Genomic DNA, 18,810 nt, shown 5'->3' on the forward strand with positions numbered 1-18,810 from the left:
AATCACAACCAAAAATGGTGCTAAAAAAGTCTGCTTAGGATGGGAGATAAGATGATGTTCAAAGGAGAAAAATGATCTGAAGCGAGGTTAAAACACCAAAACTGTCTGTCTCTCTCTCTGGGTGAGCCAGAATGTCTTGATAAGGACAGAGATCCCCAATCAGATGAAGTTAATGGGCTACATCTTCTAAAAGCTTAATTGAGGCTTTGAAAAACAAATGATTTGAAGGTAAAACAGTACTATATCGACCTTTACCGGGACCTCGTACATTCCCCCAGACCCCTGTGTCATTACAGATAACTACAGGGAAAAAAAAAAAAAAAAAAAGGAAGCCTAAAAGATTAAATGGTTAGACAACCAAGAGACAAGAGGTTTGGTCTTCAAGGACTCAGGGAAATGACTTTACTAAAAAAGATCTAGTTTTACAAAGAATAAAAAAAGAAGAAAAAAAGAAAAGAAAAATTTTATGTTTTGAAATGCGGTCTCACTGTGTATCCCTGGCTGGTCTGGAACTCACAATCTGTCCTGATCTGTCGTCAACTGCCTACAGAGCGCTGGAATTAAAGGCCTGTGCCACCACGCCCAGCGTATTCGTGTTTCCTTGTAAACTAGAAACTTCTTAACCCCACGATCTCTATTATTGCTCTGATAAGAGCATCAAAGTCAACTTCAATGACTAAAGGAGTTAGGGCTCAACTACGTTACATAAATTTCATTCCAATTAAATTTGGTAAATTACAAAAAGCAAGGCATTCTGGAGTCCGATGCGCAGTATTAAGTACTAAGTAGCTAATGTGCAAAATATCCAAAAGGCCTTTTAAAAAGTGAGAGGAAAAAAAAAAAACCCACAACCAGTCAAGCAGTAAGAATTTTTAAGTTCAACTCAAAGTAAACAAGCAAACAACTGCGTTAATCACAGTTAATGCAAACAATGGAATGCAACTGCAGAGTTCTCTGGAGCGGGGAAGGGCTGCCAAGCTCGATTTTCTGGCTGCTCTACTTCAGCGAACCAATTGCACCAAGAGTTCCCGAGCTCCGGTGGGATGTGCCGGGTTGGGCCGGGGAGAGGCGCGCGGGGACTGGTTCTGAGCAGGGCCGGGCTCCGGCCGGCGGGGACCGTCAGCAGCGCCGGGCAGACAGCAGCGGCCGCGCCAGGCACGACCCCGCTTTTGTTTATGGAGGCGAAGGCGGGAAGGGCCGCTCCGCAGAGGGAAGGCGGCCTAGCCCAGCCCGCGGGGCCGCCCCGTAGGGCGCGGGCTCACCTTGGACATCATCTTCTTCAGCTGACTCTCGGACACCGCCATGGCGCGCTCCTCCGTCCCCACAGGCAGAGGGTAGGCGCCACGGGGCCGCCCCAGGCCGCCAGACAATCGCCGCCGCCGCCGCCCCGCCCCTGCGAAGCAGGAAGCCGGCACGTTGTGCTTCCGCTTCCCGCGCGTCACTTCCGGGGCCGCTGGTCTGCGGTGCGAAGTCGGGCGAGAGATCAGGTCCGGTCCACGGGTGCCCGTGGTGCGGTTGTTTGCAAGCCTTTCGCGGTCCCGAAGTCCCGGCCCTCTCGCGAGCCTTGCCACCCGCTGCGGCTCGGAAGGTCCTGGGCTCGCGTCGCTCACAGAACTAGCTCGTGGACACTCTAGACACTTTTAGGTGACTGCGCCCGAGGCACCTCTGATTATCACATCCGTTTTTGTTACTGCAGTTTAAACGCTCGAAAGCCCTTCATGTCAAGTTCGCAAGGGCAAAGGAGATTTTTTTTCCCCCGTTAGGAAGCTATGCGGTAATTTTCTCCTCTGGATACTTTCCCCTAACAATTCCAGTGTGCCCACATAAAGATTAGACAGGCCGCAGTCTGCCTTGCTTGAGGGCAGGCTTCTTTTCAGATTATAAAGAATTTACCCCTTCAAACTTCTGAGTTTGAAGCCTCTCCAGTGTTAATCCCAAAAAGGCAAGGAGCAAGATCATGGACCCAAATCATCATAGCCAAATTAATTAAAGCAAGCAATTAATTAAAACCTTTTAATTTGTGTACAGGAAGTCAGCTTTGGACATAGGCTAGAAAATTGGTCTTATAGCTCAGGGGTAGGGAGTTTCCAAATGGGTGATTTGGCAGGTACATAGGCGGGTTACAGGAACAGAACAAAATGGCCATAACACATCTTGTGAAACAAAGACGTGGTTGCAAGGGGGTCTTAACAAGGTACTCATGACAAAGTGACCATGACAGGTGGTTATAAGGACAGGTGGTCATAATAACCTTTTGAAACAAAGGCATTGGGTGCCGTATAGAAACATTTGAAGATAAGGTTACAGGTGGGGCATAGCCCAAACCCTTGAGAAACAGATTTAATCATAAACAGGAACGATGCTGATGGCTTTCAAGCCTAAAAATGGAGACAGGCTGGCCTCATCACCAGCCCAATTTTCAGATCTTAATTGCCTTGTAGAATACAAGAGGTGATACTCAATCTCAATTGAGTTTCTATTTCCAATAAATGCTTGTTAGAGGGGCTGAAGGGATAGCTCAGCAGTAAAGAGTACTTGTTGCCCTTGCAGAGGGTTAGGGTTAGGTTCTCAGTTACAGGGACTCCTGATAGCCTCCATGGGCACCAGGAATGCAGATGGTACACACACATCCAGTGCAGGCAAAACACTCATGCTGGTAAAATAATCTTTAAAATAAAAAGCGACATATTAACCATCAATTCTTATTACTTTTTATTTTTTAAAAAAGATTTATTTATTATTATGTCTAAGTACACTGTAGCTGTCTTCAGACACTCCAGAAGAGGGCGTCAGATCTCATTACAGATGGTTGTGAGCCACCATGTGGTTGCTGGGATTTGAACTCAGGACCTTCGGAAGAGCAGTCGGAGCTTTTCCCCGCTGAGCCATCTCACCAGCCCTCTTAATACATTTTATAAATACAATCATCTAAAGTATAAAGCCTAGTATAGACAGCAGTGAAAGAGAATACATCTGGGTGATCTTAGTATATAATCAATTCCTTTCTAAATCCAAGGTCACGGACGGCCTAAGGGAAAGTGCGTGGCAGGTGTCAGCATACTCTATCTTAAAAGGGAACATCAGCCTTGAGTAACTTTAGCTCCAGTCAAACTCCAGTCTAGCCTACTACCCACTGTTTCAGTTTAAAATCACGTCTTGGCCCTGGGGAGAGGGCTTAAGGGGTTAAAAGCACTTGTTCTACAAGTCTGAAGGCCAGACTTCAGGTTTCACAGGGTATTCCCACCCATGACTGTAGCAACATCTATACTACCAGCTTCAAGAGGGGTGAAGAAGGATGGCTGGGGCTTGCTGACTTCCGGCCTCACAAAGAGGTAAGCCCCAGGCTCAGGAGGAGACTGTTGTGGGGTCCTCTTAAATTCAACTTAACTCAAATGCTAGGTCAGTGCAGATGACAAAAATTTACTTTTTTGTCAGGGCAGCAGAGCATACTTGGGAGTGGACACTGAAGAGATGTTGAACAGCTTATTTAAAGGATGAAACCATAAAGCAAGGGGGAGTGGGGTGGGCTATAGCATTGTCCAATCATATTTTGACACAATGGGTTGAGCAAGGGAGTTTCCGTCAATTAGGATCAAAGTTGGTCCCTGGGCCTGGGAACATGAACTTAGTTTGACCCTGTCCGAAAGATGGAGAAGTTGTCCTTGAGATGTCTGGACTTAGACAACTGTTTCCTTACAACAAAAGCTGTTCAGCTGTTGAGAAATCTTTAGCTTCCCTGGGGCCTGGGACCTGGAATTTAGTTTCTATGGTTAAATGGAGTGTGAAAATGCGATGGTAGTCCGTACAGTAAATTTCTCTGGCTTGTTGCCAACAGGATGAGTGATGGAGGGCACTGAATGCCTTATGTCTCCCTCTTTTTTTTTCTGGTTTTTTGAGACAGGGTTTCTCTGTATAGTCTTGGCTGTCCTGGAACTCATTTTGTAGACCAGGCTGGCCTCGAACTCAGAAATCCACCTGCCTCTGCCTCCCAAGTGCTGGGATTAAAGGCGTGCACCACCACTGCCCGGCTCCCACGATGTCTTTAAACATAACTGAGAAGCACTCATTTTAAACTTTTCTTAAAGCTACAGCTTACTGAGAAGTCCCTTTAACTAGAGCATCTCTACACATGTAGTTAAAGTTCCTTTAACCAGCGTTTCTATGAATTGGAGGACTACTATGGAATATACTGCTTTAGAAGCTTTCTAACCAGGTATGACCATCTTAATTTAGAAATCAAGTCCTTGGAAGGCCAAAGGAGAAGAATCAAGAGATCACGGCCTGCAATGGCTATATAGCATTATCTTGTTTGAAAAGTCACATTTAAAATTAAAAACAACTAAACCGGTTGGTGACAGCACACACCTTTAATCCCAGCGCTCAGGAGGCAGAGGCAGGCAGATCAGGCAGAGCTTTTGAGTTTGAGGCCAGCCTGGTCTACAGAGTGAGTTCCAGGACAGCCAGGGCTACACAGAGAAACCCTGTGTCAAAAAAACAAACCAAAACAATTTTTTTTAAAGAAATAACTGATAAAGGCCACTTTCTTCATCTTATATTTAAGTCACTTAAATGAATAAGATATGGTTGTTCGGAGAATGCTATGAAATCCTTCTTTAATTTGAATGTATCTTCTTTCACTTAATCAGACAGCAGATAGTCCTTTTAAAATAAAAGTTTATTTCATTCATTATTTTTGATATTTAAGGAAACAATGTAAATTGGAAAATAAAAAATATATTTTATAGTATCAAAAAGCATTTTAATCCAAGACCCAATAAAAATCTTAGATGCCCCAGTACAGGGGAACGGCAGGGCCAAAAAGGGGGAATGGGTGGGTAGGGGATTGGGGGGGTGGATATGGGGGACCTTTGGGATAGCATTGAAAATGTAAACGAGGAAAATACCTAATAAAAAAAATTAAAAAAAAAATCTTGAGATTCCGCGTGCTTTGGGAAAAATGAAAGTTTCCTTTCACATAGCAAGGAGGAAAAGCAATGTTTTATTGACAGTACTTTTTTAAATGAAGAAATAAATCTTTTACAAAGTTTTCAGTTTTCACAAAGCCTGCATTTCAGAATATAACAAGACAAAAAAGTCAGGATTTATAACTTGATATAGAGTTGAACCTTCTCATATGGTAGGTCATCACCTTAGTGAATGAACAGGAGTTCTGATCCTGTCCTTGTGCTTCACATGAGAAATATGCAAACACTGTACATTTCCAATTGGTTTGGAGACTAATACAGTATTTAGGTTAATCAAGTCAACATCATCCAAACCAATAAATGATTAGAAAAAAAATGAAAGTCACCACATAGAGTAACTGTTAATAATTAAATCAAAGTTAGGTGGCTGTGATGGCACCACCTGACTGAGGAGGAACGTACAATTGCTACTTAACTCAAAGAAGTGTGAGGCTTCTGTACTGCAACCCGGGGATGAGGTCAAACTAACAAAATCCTTGGCTAATGATGAGTATTTAATAAATATCTGACGTTTCTTTCTATAACATAGTTCTCGGTAGTTCATTGTTACAGCACTCTGCAGTTGGTTTATTGTTCAAGAGAGTTTTAGGATTAGATTATAGACACAGGGTTGGGGAGGAACCTGCCTAACATGCATCAGACCCTGGATTAGATCCCCACAAACAATGTAAGACTTGTTGCTGGGCATGGCCGCCAATGCCCAGGAGATTAGGCAGATGATTGCTAAGAGTTGACTTTGAGGTTAGTCTCAAAACCAAATGAAGACAAAGAAGCTCTAATCAGGAATTACTGAGTTCCTAATTAGTTATCACCTATTAGAAAATACTAGAAAAACACCTAAGAAATGACTGTTTCAACTTTACTTTCCCACTTCATACAAAAGGCCAGTAAAAGCAACACCAAGATTATCTACAAAGAGCTCATGCTTATCGTCTCAAGGACCCCAGTTCTGTGTTCTGGAACCACACCCAGGGCTCTGCACGCCAGGCAAGCATCTTAACAGTGAGCTATACCCCTAGCCTGGATGTCCAGGGTTTCATCCAGTTAAACGTGGTGGGAGTCTTTGTCACCACATTACTTTTCTACTTTCTCCAGTTTGGGATACTGAAGGTCACTTGTCATTATAATTACACGAGTCACCCTGAGAATGAGACTGTTCCCTTTCTGTCTCATAAACCACGGAGTTCCTCTCTCTCTGACTAGACTGGGTTCCTTGTCACTGGACTTCACAGCACTTAGCACTCTTGAACTTACATGACATTTGGCTACTGTATTCCCTGCTAGTCTGTAGGCATTGGCAGGGCCTGTCCTAATCTGGGCCTGTTTACTAATAGTGCTTTGTTAGAGAAGTTTCTAATAAATACTAGCTGAAGGATTAAATACATAAACACTGTCTGCTGTTCGTGGAATCTCTGGGGAAGAGGCTCAGCAATCTTTGTTAAAAAAAAAAAAAGGCAGATATGATGGCCTACACTTTTAATCCCATTGAGAGACAGAAGCAGGCAGTTCTCTATGAGTTCAAGGCCAGCCTGTCTACAATAGCAAGCTCCGAGATGGTCAAGACTACAAATAGACCCTGTCTCAAAAAAGAAAAAAAGAAAGAAGCTCCCATCATATGAGAATAGAAGCAATTCTTTCATAGTATCCCAACCCTCAACTTTAGTGTCTTGCGATGACTTGGCGTTTAGGCACAGAAGCCTCCCCACAACCCCTGTTGCTACCTATTAAAAAAAAGATTATACAGGCAAGTGAGACTCCTTAGAGCCCACTTGATCTTAGACACGAACGTTCATTTTCACCTCCGTAATGAAGGTAAATAGTCCCTACCTCAGCCAGTTAGTGTGGGCATTGTACAAACAAAGTGCTCGCTACACAAGAGCTGTGTTAGCTGTTGCTGCCATCTGCACGTCACAACAGTCACCAACCATGCTGTCTCCCACATGGAAATACTGCTACTGACCAATCACCAAGGCACAGTCAGAAGGGTTTCTTCTGGGGAGAAGCAGCAGGCCGGCCGGCCTCTCTCCTGTAAGACCAATGGTTTTTAGGAAAGCCTCATATTTTGGTCTCAAAATACACTGTGTGGCTGTTATTCATTACCTACGGCCACAGGAAGACACATCTCTTTTTCTACTAATATAGTTTTAAGACAGACTGGAGATCTTTTAGCCCAGGAAGAGGTTATAGAAATTTTCAGAAAAGAAATCTCAGTGGAAATTAAACCACATTACTTTTCATATATTTAAAAATTCCATTTAACCAATTTAAAATGCATACTAAAATACTTTCTAGTGTTTGATAGCTAGTGAATTTGAAGAAGGAAAATAAAACACTTCTCCATTACTATGACCTGCTTCTTGCAAAAGCAGTATTAATCCATGAAGCCAAGATTCTCTGAATGGACACCTAGCACAGATTTTGAGCCCATCCTGCCTTCAGCTCACCATACTCAGAAGAAATGTCCAACAGGAATCTTTACAGAACATCTCTAAAGTGCCAGATGTGCCTTAAGTTTACAACATGTAATTTAAAATGAAATACAATGCAAATGAATATTTATCCCTTTTGCAGGTTTAAACAACAGTACAGGTATGTCAAAAACCTACAAGAAATTAATCCTTTTCCATTCTCAAGGATTCAAATTATAAAGCTAATTAAGAAGCCATCTACTAGAAAGGCTGTTTTTAAGAATAAAGAGTAAATTGTGGAAATTCTCAAAACGATGTGTGTTGGCAAAATTAAATAAGCTCCCATCTCCGGGTGACTGCGCTGGGGAATCACAGTTCCAGCTGCTGCTGGAGAGCATGGATGGAGGATGCACTGGCCTGGAGTGTCCCAGTCACTGTGTCTTCTCCTGCTTTGGTTTTGATGACTTCGGATACCCCACCGGTTCCCAGGATGCATGGCAAACTTAAAAATACTTCATTATCTAAACCATAATATCCCTGAAATGAAAAAGATGGGATTATAATAAAGCTGAATTACTACAAAAAAAATTAAACTTATAGGGCTGGAGAGATGGCTGAGCAGTTCAGAGTGTGCTGCTCTTTCAGGACAGTCTTTCCCAGACCCATGTCAGGCCGCCCATAACTCCAGCTTCAGGGGATCCCAAGTGAGGCAGTTCACAGCCGCCTATAACTCTAGCTTTGGGGATCCCACAGTCTTTAGAGTTCATGGGCACCTGCACTCATACAAGCAACCACTGCCATATACACAATTAAAAATAATAAAAAACAAAAAATTAAAGATAAAAGAATTCTTTCTTGTTTTTTTTTAGTTCTAGTACAAAGTGATACAAGTTAAATTTGATTTGTTTACTGATTTTTCTAAACTCAAGTTATAGCTTCAGGAAACATCTGAGATGGGAGGAGCCTGGTCAAAGATACCCTCTTTGCATAGAGGTAAACTGCCTTTCTGTAGTAAGGTCAGCAGTCTGAAGGCTAATCCAGAGGTGGACAGTAGAGTCCTTGTGGAAAGACTGCATGGATTCTGGGGACAGCCACACACAATACATTCTTTTACATTTTCTTTCCATGTTGTATTTCCTTCCTGGAGTTCAAGAAAATCCAACCTCATTTTAGCTGTGTTTTTTTGGGGGGTGTTAGGCTCTGGTAAAAGGTGGAGAACTGCTGGCGTGACTTGCTGGCTTGGAGTAGATGCCATCCAGGATATAGATTATATGAGAAGCCTTGAGAAATCCTCCAGGTTATGTGGAAGTGACAGGACAAGCTGATTATCAAGATTTCCCGAAGCAACTCAGCACTTAAATTCTACTTCTCCACCAAAGCTGCTGGTGTTGACACCCCAGTCCTGCTGCCTACATATGATTAATATCAAAGATGTCAAAGTCTAAAATGCATGAATGAGAACCAGTTACCTTTGCTAAGGTTGATACAGAATGCACTTTCCTTTTATTGTTTATAATAGTATCCACCAGGTCAGCCACTGACAGTCCAACAGACCAAGATCTCTGACCTTTTACCTTCAACAGTTCCATGGCTCTAGATAATGAGAGAGAGAGAAAAAGAGACAGAGAAAGAGACAGACAGAGATCAGAAAAATTTAAAAGGCTTACAGATAATATATTATTTAAGCTTTTCCTAAAATATGAGATCCACAGTTCACAAAGAAAACATAAATACCCTCACAGCATAAAAAGATGCTCACCATTTTGAATATTTAACTAAGTCTTAATTAAACAGTATCAGCTGGGTATGGTGGCTCATCATGCCTTTAATCCCAGCTCTTGGAAGGCAAAGGGGAATGAACCTCTGTGAGTTCCAGGCTAGCCAGGACTGTCTTACAACAAAAGCAACGGAACGAAAAGCCATAATAAATATCAGTCGGGGGCATCAACACTAACAAGGATAAAAGGGACCGACAGCCAGTTCTGGAGACTGTATGAGGACACAAGCCTGCAGTTGCTGCTCAGAGGATAAAGTAGTGTCAGGGAAAACCAGCAGCCCTCATCTAGAAAACCCTTTCTCACACGTGGTCAGCAAGCTCAAGTTTGCAAACGTATACATGAGCACGTTTGCAGTCTTTAAGAAAAACTACATAGCACTTGTAAGAATAAGGTTGGGACTGAAGCCATGGCTCAGAAGTTAAAAGTGGGTGCTGCTTTTCTAGAAGGCTGAGTTCAGTTCCCAGCACCCATGTCAAGAGGCTCACAGCTGCCACTAACTCTAGCTCCAGGGCAGCTGACACTGTCTTTTAGCACCCACTCGTACACACACATACACTTACTTACAGATCACAGAGAAGAAGGAGCTGTGTTCAGGCCATTTATTACTTCACCATCACCAACACCACTTTCCTCCAGTCTGAAGTGGTATAGCAGAGAGTCGGGTTTTACATCTTCAGCTCCTGAGTTTTAGAGCATGTTGCGGTTGGAAAGAGCGCAGTGTGAGGGAATGTGGTCTGATTACGTAATACTTATGGCTATGGCTTTAATAGGTTCCTCTGCTTTGCTTCCTTTGGGTGGTGCCATGGGTGTGCTAAAAGACTAAACTCCCACATGTTGCACCAAAGTTGCTGGTGCTGACACTGTTGTGCCAGGAAGTGTTCGTGAGCCCTTAAAGAACACCAAGGAGCCATCTTCAATGTAATAGTATTAGGATTTGTCCCTTTATTAAAGGCTTGGGCTTGGGCTCTCCTCCAACCCAAGCCTGACACAGCAGGGCAGGAAGGGAAGGGAGGATGGATCAGCCCTGGACCCTCAGCATGAAAAGTTTTAACAGGAAATAGCAGCAAGTGAGGGGCTGAGGGAGGGGGTGTCCAGTCTGGCAAGCATCTAATAGAATGACTATAAGCCAGCAGGTGGGTGCTCTGAAGCAAGACTATGGTCTGAAAGTATATCTGAAACAATCAGATTAATCTTTGATTAGCTGTTGCTAAGAAGTTGCTAGGGAGTAAGCACAAGTAAGGACAAGCTGCAGGGTCCTTCCTGGTACACCGGTGCAGCATGGGATGTGCTGTAAGTCAAGTTCTCAGGCTTTTTAAAATTTTTTTATACGATGGAGGCCAGTCCCAAGATGGAGTAAGTTTGACCTCTCAACACAGCAGTCCTGCCTTTATATGATCAGAGTCTAAAATACAGGAATAAAAACACAGTGACCTTTCCTGAGCTTGATACAGAATGTATTTTACAATAGTGTCTACGAGGAGAGATGGCTCAGCAGTCAGGGGCACAGAAGTCGCAGGTTTGGTTCCCAGCAACGACGTAGCAGCTTACAACCACCCATAACTCAAGTTCCAAGGGATCTAACATTCTTGTCTAGCCTCCACATGTGCAAGACACACGTCATATATATACATACATACACACATACATACACACATACATACATAGGAGGAAACCCTCATACATATTAAATAAAAGTAAGTCCTCAAAAAGAAAGGCAGGGGGCTGGTGAGATGGCTCAGTGGGTTAGAGCACCCGACTGCTCTTCCGAAGGTCCAGAGTTCAAATCCCAGCAACCACATGGTGGCTCACAACCATCCGTAACAAGATCTGACCCCCTCTTCTGGAGTGTCTGAAGACAGCTACAATGTACTTACATATAATAAATAAATAAATAAATCTTTAAAAAAAAAAAAAAAAAGAAAGGCAGATGTACATGTACAACACAGAAAGCTCTTAGATTTTATGGTTAATCAAAGGGCAGGATGGAACAGATAGTGTGATCTGTTACAGATGAACAGCATATCTGCATGTGGGGATGTGGATGCTGCTTCTAGAAGATGGGATTAGCTCAGCTTTTTACTCTCTATAAATAGCTGTGGTATTTGAAATTCAAGTAGGCATACTTTTAATTTTTTTTAAAGGTAGGGTCTGGAGAGAAGACTCAGCGGTTAAGAGCACTGACTGCTCTTCCGAAGGTCCTGAGTTCAAATCCCAGCAACCACATGGTGGCTCACAACCATCTGTAATGGGATCCTATACCCTCTTCTGGTGTGTCTGAAGACAGCTACAGTGTATACATATACCTTAAATGAATGAATGAATGAATAAATAAATAAATCTTTTTAAAAAGTATGTAAATTAAAACTGTTTAAATTTATTCCATTTGAAAATTATAGGGAGTATAATTCAGTGGTAAAACACATTTTTTTTTTTTTTTTTTTGGTGGTTTATTGAGACAGGGTTTCTCTGTGTAGTCCTGGCTGTCCTGGAACTCACTCTGTAGACCAGGCTGGCCTCGAACTCAGAGATCCGCCTGCCTCTGCCTCCCCGTGTGCCACCACACCCGGCCGGTAAAACACATCTTAGTTAGCACATCCTGAGCTTAATCTCTAGCATCATCAAAACAGCAACACCACAACAGCAGAAACGACAGCAAAGCTGGAGAACCTGGAGTGCAGTGTTTACCCTGACAATCCCTCACACCTTCTCCTTTCCACCTGACACGTGTACTGAGACCCACAAGCTGAAGATTTAAACATCGCCACTTTACTATTGTGCCAGACTTGAGGAGGGCGCTATCTGTGATGGTGAAAGAGCAAACGGTCTGAAAATAGTCTGAGTGTGACTCCCAAGTGCACGGCAAACCTTAGAGGCCTCTACGTTCAGTGCCCATGCACTGCATGGCCCTTTGACGAGACACAGAAAACTTTCCTCTTAGACTGATCTCCAAATGTGTTTGGTGAGCTTAGTCTAGATTCATTTCTAGGTAGTTAAGAGAAGTCCTCTTTACACTAACTTGATGTTAGATGTAAAGGAAGCAAACCACGGACTCAAATTAGCCACCGTTCTTCTTTTCACATGTCTAGGTGAGCTTGCAAGCTCTCCTGGAAGTCCAGGACTGCCGGGCACTGCTCCCTGCACTTCCTGTTAGTTGGTCCTGTTTACAGAAGCCCGGCAAGATGCTGCTGTGTAAACAGCTGCTCTGTCAGCCAGGAAGCACATGTGTCTTAGCTGGATACACTCAACTCTGCACTGTTACCTGCTGGATAGCTGTGCCTGAGAGCTGGGACTCAGTACTCCATCTCGGCCACTCCATGAGCACACTAGAATTAAACAAAGACATTGTTACATGTTGTCAGATATTTTTCTTAAGACTAGCATGTGACAAATGGCTGAGAGTGGTGGCTTAAGCTTTTTAATCATAACCATCAGGGGGCAAAGGCAGGAAGGCAAGTCTCCTTGAGTTCGAGGCCAGCGTAATCTATATAACAAGTTCCAGGCCTGCAACAACTGGCCTTTTGAGGTCAAGGGACCTGATCTTTTTATAGTTTTTAGCCCTCCCAAGAACAGTTACTTTCCCACTGATGACACTGTACTTTCTGGGGACAAGAAAGCTTTTAAACATACATCTCCTACAACTGCGATCCCTAAAACCTACTTGTGGCTCCTTACCTGTTCTCACTCATCAGCAACAGGTCTATACAAAGGTAGCCTTACTGTTCATGTAGGAAGAGCTATTTCCTCAGGGGGCTGCAGACAACAGGCTTTCAGATGGTATGAGCACTTGACATCTATTCTGCTGGCAAGCAAGCACACTGGCTAATTTGAAGAATAACTCAGTAACCTATTTTGGGATGGAATTTCTACAGCTGCAAGAAAAGCAACACCTTCTAGATTACCCACATCCTCTAGCCATGGTGTTTATAAGAAATCAAAAAATCTGACTCAGCACGAACCAGCTGCAGTTTTTAAAGTATGATGGGACCTAAAGTCTTCCTTCTGCGTATGCCATGCACAAACTTCACTAAGGCAGTGCTGCATCAGAAGCACCCACACACTGGATATTTGTGTCCCTTTTTAATAGTGACTTAACATTGCAACACTTGAAACCATTCCAGTATTCATCTGTATAGAGATTTTTATATAAGTTAGTTTTGGGGGTAGGCAAAGCAAAAATACATAAGAACAATATCTTAAGCGGGAGTGGTGGTGCACGCCTTTAATCCCAGCACTCGGGAGGCAGAGACAGGTGGATTTCTGAGTTCGAGGCCAGCCTGGTCTACAAAGTAAGTTCCAGGACAGCCAAGGCTACACAGAGAAACCCTGTCTCGAAAACCGAAAAAAAGAAAGAATTCTTATATAACCCTTGTAAGTAGAACACTTTAAAATTTTCTTGGGCGTGGCATGGTAGTGCACACCTTTCATCCCAGTACTCAGGCAGCAGAGACAGGAGGATCTCGGGAGTCCAAGGCCAGCCTGGTCTATAAAAATAGTTCCAGGCCAGCCAGTGATATACAGTGAGACCCTGACTCAAAAACAAACAAACAAACAAACAAAAAAATCCCAGCAAAAATAAGTAATAGAAAATGGTTTAGCCTTTTCTATGCATTTATATTTTTCATATAACAATCCCTGGGTTTGTGCTCTTTTTCACTTGTATGAAAGGGTTGTGGGTTTGTGTGGTTTGTTTTGGAGGTGGAGACATGTACTCAGCAGAGTGTTGAGTGTGATGGTGGAGCATCTGCCCAGAATGAGCAAAGCCCTAGGTTCAATCCCAGCATTATAAAAAAGCTTGAAGCTGTCCCATGGTCATGCCACCACTGCCCGGCTTCTTTTTTTTTTTTTTTTTTTTTTTTTTTTTTTTTTTTAAATTTATTTATTTATTACATGTAAGTACACTGTAGCTGTCTTCAGACACACCAGAAGAGGGTGTCAGATCTCGTTACAGATGGTTGTGAGCCACCATGTGGTTGCTGGGATTTGAACTCTGGACCTTCGGAAGAGCAGTCGGGTGCTCTTACCCACTGAGCCATCTCACCAGCCCTTTTTTTTTTTTTTTTTTTTTTTTGGTTATATAAGAATTACTGGGGCTGGAAAGATGGTTCAGCGGTTAAGAGCACTGACTGCTCTTCCAGACGTCCTCCATTCAATTCCCAGCAACCACATGGTGGCTCACAAACATCTGTAATGGGATCTGATGCCTTCTTCTGGTGTGTCTGAAGACACTACAGTGTACCCATATAGATATAATAAATACATCTTTAAAAAATTACTCATTTAAGGTTTCTGTTATACTATTAATATATTAACAATAATTAAAAACTGGGACATTTGCTAACTGAAATACAGTATTATAGACCTTGAAAGGATGAATAAAAATAGCAAGGTAGACATAAAAAAGATTCATAAAGGAGATAAAATAATCAGAAAATTATGAGCACTGCTGTCATTATGTGCACAGTTAAGATAGGACAGATGGATAAGGAGGAATCTCAGATTCTTTTTTGTACTTAATTTTTTTAGTTTTTTTTTTAAAGAATTAATTATTCTTTTATTTAGATGAATACACCGTAGCTGTCTTCATGCACACCAGAAGAGGGCATTGGATCCCATTACAGATGGTTGTGAGCCATCATTTAGTTGCTGGGAATTGAACTCAGGACCTCTGGAAGAGTGGTCAGTGCTCTTATCCTCTGAGCCATCTCTTCAGTTCATTTTTTAGATTTACTTATTTTATGAGTGTGTTGCCTACATCTATGTATATGCAGCACACAGTGCCCAAAGAGGCGAGAGAAGAGCACCGGAGCCCCTGAACCTGGAGTTCCAGGCAGTTGTGAGGCAGCACATACTGCTGAGAAGCAAACCTGAGCCCTCTACAAGAGCAACAAGTGCTCTCACCCCTGCAGCAGGCCTCTGGCCCTGCAGATCTTTCCTCTAGAGAAGCCTTGAGTCATTACGTAAAAGAGAAAACATTTAGAGCGTTCACATCTACCTGTAATGAGTAAAGAAGACCGGGATGCCTTAACTACTTAACCTTCTGTTTACTGCCCAGCACTTTGCGTTCCTGATGTAGAGCCATCCTTGCTGAAGACATTCACAACAGTGTGCTCAGTCATCTTTACCTCCTGTTCCAATCCTCAAAACAGGCCCAAGAATTTTCATGAAAAAATGCCCATTGGGAACAAGGATTATAGCTTAGTCTGCAGAGCTGGCTTAGCATGTATAAGCCCTGGATTCAGCCCTCAGCACTGCATAATTATAAGGGAGTGTGGCGACACACACCGGCAATCCCAGCACTGGGGGAGGGGGAGGGAACGAGGGTCAGAAGTTCAAAGGTCATTTTCATCCATATAGCAAGTTTAATGATATCCTGGGTATATGAGATCCTGTCTGATAAAAAATTAATAAAATAAAAATACTGCTTTTAGAATTGATTTTTGCTATTATATAAAACAAATCTGTGCCAAAAGAGATAACACACTCTGAGATCCAACCCTCAGACTGCTGAAATACTACTGCAGTAATCTTTGCTTTATATATGATTTTAATAGCACACTTAAAAAATTGTAGCTCTTCTGAAGGGGACTGAAGCCCCATAGAAGGAACATCAATATGAACTAACTAGTACCCCCAGAGCTCCTTGGAACTATACCACCAATCAAAGAAAACACATGGTGGAACTTGTGGCTCTAGCTATATAGAGAGCAGAGGATGGCCTAGTCAGTCATCAATGGGAGGAGAGGCCCTTGGTCCTGTGAAGGCTCTATGCCCCAGTATAGGGGAATGCCAGGTGGGTTGGGGAGCAGGGGGAGGGGGAAAGGGATGGGGATTTTCTGAGGGGAAACTAGGAAAGGGGATAACATTTGAAATGTAAATAAAGAAAATATATAATAATAATAAAAAAAGAGTAGCTCTTAAGCAAATGTCCTGCCAATAATCCAACTTGATAGAGAATAAGTGATTGATTTTTTGGTTACACCAAGGTGGTGTGAGGATCATTTGTTCAATCCAAGATGGACAAAGCATTCCGGGCTGCAGGAGATGATTGTGTTGTGAAACACAGGCATGTAATGTAACTAGCATGGCGATGATGATAGCACAGACATGGGGGTACGACCGTGTGCTAATGCTTACAACACATGCATGAACTTACCTAGTGCTGAGTGCTTGCTGGAGGTAAGCAGGAACTAGCTAAGTGAATGCATGGTCGTGAAAAGGAAGCAGCAGATGCAATGAGAGCTCATGAACCACTGCAAGCGACCATCTGGCCAGTGGGGGACGGACGCCTGGCACAGCACCAGGCAGCTGAAGCTGAGGAAGGAAGCAGGAAATAGAGCCTAAAGGTCTTATTGGCCCTGGGACTCCTCCCTAGGCTGTGACTACCATTTGTCTCTGTAGAACTTGAAGAGGAGGATTTTACCGAGACACTTCTACTCTTACAACTGTTTTCAAGACCTAACGTCACTTTACTTCAAACTGTTTCATGTTCCCTTTTACTAATTCATATTTATCACCGTCTTGTAAATCTTAGAAGGACAATGGATTGGTTACTCTGTGCCACTGACTGTAAGAAGGAGCAGATCTTAGCATTAGAGCTGCTCTCATTGGACAGACCACCCTCAGCACCTCACTCATCCTGCTCTGTGCTTCCTCTATACATTTAGAAGACCAGGGCTCAGCAGAGGGTGCTCTGATCCCAGCACCTAGGAGGCAGAGGCAGGTGGATCTTTGAGTTTGAGGTCAGCCTGGTTTATACAGTGAGTTTCAGAACAGCCAGGGCTACATAGAAAAACCCTGTCTCAAAAGCCCAAAGCAGAAACAAAATAAAACAAACAGAAAAGAAACATGAGGCTGGAGAATGGCTTAGTGGTTAAGAGCACTGACTGCTCTTCCGGAGGACCTGGGTTCAATTCCCAGCACCCACACAGAAGCTCACAGCTGTCTGTAACTCCAGTTCCAGAAGATCCAACATCCTTATACAGATATGCATGTAGGGAAACCGCCAATGCACATAAAATGAAAATAAATAAATTTAACAAAGAAAACTCTTTTTTCACAGGGTACTTGTAAAATTTAAGTGAGATACCTGTCTGAAAAGTACTTCATAAGGATGATAATTATTAAGAATCAATTTTACCACATTATTATTATATTGTCACTTATGCAAAAATTTACTAGTTGGTATCTAACATGTAGCCAGCAGAGGGAGTCTCTGATCCATTTCTGCCTTTAGGGCCAGGCAATGAAACCCAGCCTCGCGAGCGCAAGTGTGTGTGTGTGTGTGTGTGTGTGTGTGTGTGTGTGTGTGTGTGTGTGTGTGTGTGTGTGTGTGTGTATCTTGCTGTAAAGCAAGTAGAGAGCACAAAGGTTAGGGCCAGAGGTGGAGCTCTGTGGTTAGTGTTTGCCTAGCAAGCACAAGGATCCCTGGGTTGGATCCTAGCACAGGACAAGACAAAGCAAAAAGCCATCTGAGCTTTCCTAGACAGTAAGCAGGAGGATGACCCGGCAAGTCCAGTGGTGCTCAAGGTGCTCCTGACTGCGCACACTCATGAGGGCTTGCTCCATTAGGTGTATACACACATATATGGCAAATATTACAACAACGGACTTAAGTAATCCCAGTTTTGCATTCTCCTAGATCCTTCTGTTTTTGCTTCCCTGCTGAGAACTCAAGTCAAAAGTACCTGGTCTAGTCCCAGTGGCTTCCCTGCCTCTTGGGAGCAAACAACATGCCTCTGCCTGGTTCTGTTTCCCATTCCTGGGATGTTCTCACCACTATTTCCTTCTTCCAGCGTCTAATTCACTTGGGGTACTATAGCAACAGTATCATCTTTTTCCTATTGATTTCAACCCACCTTGAATGCATATGTAAATGTGTAAGCAACCAAAATAATAGTTAACCAAATAGTATCCTATATTTGATATTTTCTTCTCTCTAAAATACTGGTTCTCAACCTTCCTAATGCTGCGGTCCTTGAATACAGTTCCTCATGTTGTTGCAACCATAAAATTATTTTGTTGCTACTTCCTAACAGTAAGTTTGCTACTGTTCTGAATTGTAATGTAAGTACCTGATATGCAGGCTATCTACTTTTTGATCCCCAAAAGGGTCACGACCCACAGACTGAGAACAACTGCTCTAAAACACAGCAGACTGTGTTCTGCACCTGTCACGGTACATGGGCATCTCAATGGCAACGAATGCAGTGTAGACGCATATTCTTGTTACATGAATGCCAGCCGACTGATGAGAGCAAGCTGCCACATATCACCTACCAGCCTGGCTTACGTGAAACACGGAAGGAGTGAAGGAAGGCATCTCAAATACAGAAGGCTTTCTTCTGGGGTAAGAAAAGGGTTTTGTTTTTGTTTCCATACAGGGAGCTGAAGTGATGGTTTTGTGATAAGGGATAGCAAGCAGCTTGTTAGAAGTCCACAGACTGAAAATTCTTTCAGAAAAAACAAACAAACAGGAGGCGGGTGTTTAGGAAGTGGGACTGAGCTTAGGAAAAGCAAACAGAGTTGGGTGTGAGAGAACAGTGGGGAGTTCTCAATGCTTCATGTATGTTTAAATGGAAAAGTAAGACTTTTAAATATAAACTCCAAAATTCAACTAAAAATTGAAAACCCGACTAAGGG

The 18,810-nt window shown here is 42.9% G+C and overlaps 2 protein-coding genes across 14 annotated transcripts in view; both read right to left on the reverse strand.

Annotated features, from left to right (window-relative positions):
• Tsg101 (tumor susceptibility gene 101) overlaps positions 1 to 7,762 on the reverse strand; it is a 37,372-nt gene extending 29,610 nt beyond the window's left edge. For 4 of the 7 annotated variants that reach the window (NM_001348089.1, NM_001348088.1, NM_021884.4 and 1 more), the window contains exon 1: positions 1,263 to 1,411. Coding sequence is in view for 3 of the 7 variants with exons in the window: in NM_001348088.1 (NP_001335017.1) it covers positions 1,263 to 1,304 (42 nt within the window). In the remaining 4 variants the exon portion in view is untranslated. Of the gene's footprint in view, positions 1 to 1,262 lie in introns of all 7 variants that reach the window. The other 3 variants (XR_003946435.1, XR_391333.4, XM_030242362.1) reach the window with 3 other exon arrangements.
• Uevld (UEV and lactate/malate dehyrogenase domains) overlaps positions 4,658 to 18,810 on the reverse strand; it is a 35,317-nt gene continuing 21,164 nt past the window's right edge. Inside the window, exons 10-13 of one of the 7 annotated variants that reach the window (XR_003946518.1) lie at positions 12,431 to 12,494; positions 9,736 to 9,851; positions 8,863 to 8,986; positions 4,981 to 7,930 (exon numbers count right to left, since the gene is read on the reverse strand). Coding sequence is in view for 3 of the 7 variants with exons in the window: in NM_001040695.1 (NP_001035785.1) it covers positions 7,763 to 7,930; positions 8,863 to 8,986; positions 12,431 to 12,494 (356 nt within the window). In the remaining 4 variants the exon portion in view is untranslated. The other 6 variants (NM_001040695.1, XR_001785588.2, XR_391352.4 and 3 more) reach the window with 6 other exon arrangements.

The sequence above is a fragment of the Mus musculus genome, chromosome 7, assembly GCF_000001635.26.
Source record: "Mus musculus strain C57BL/6J chromosome 7, GRCm38.p6 C57BL/6J".
In the NCBI taxonomy this organism is placed as follows: domain Eukaryota; kingdom Metazoa; phylum Chordata; class Mammalia; order Rodentia; family Muridae; genus Mus; species Mus musculus.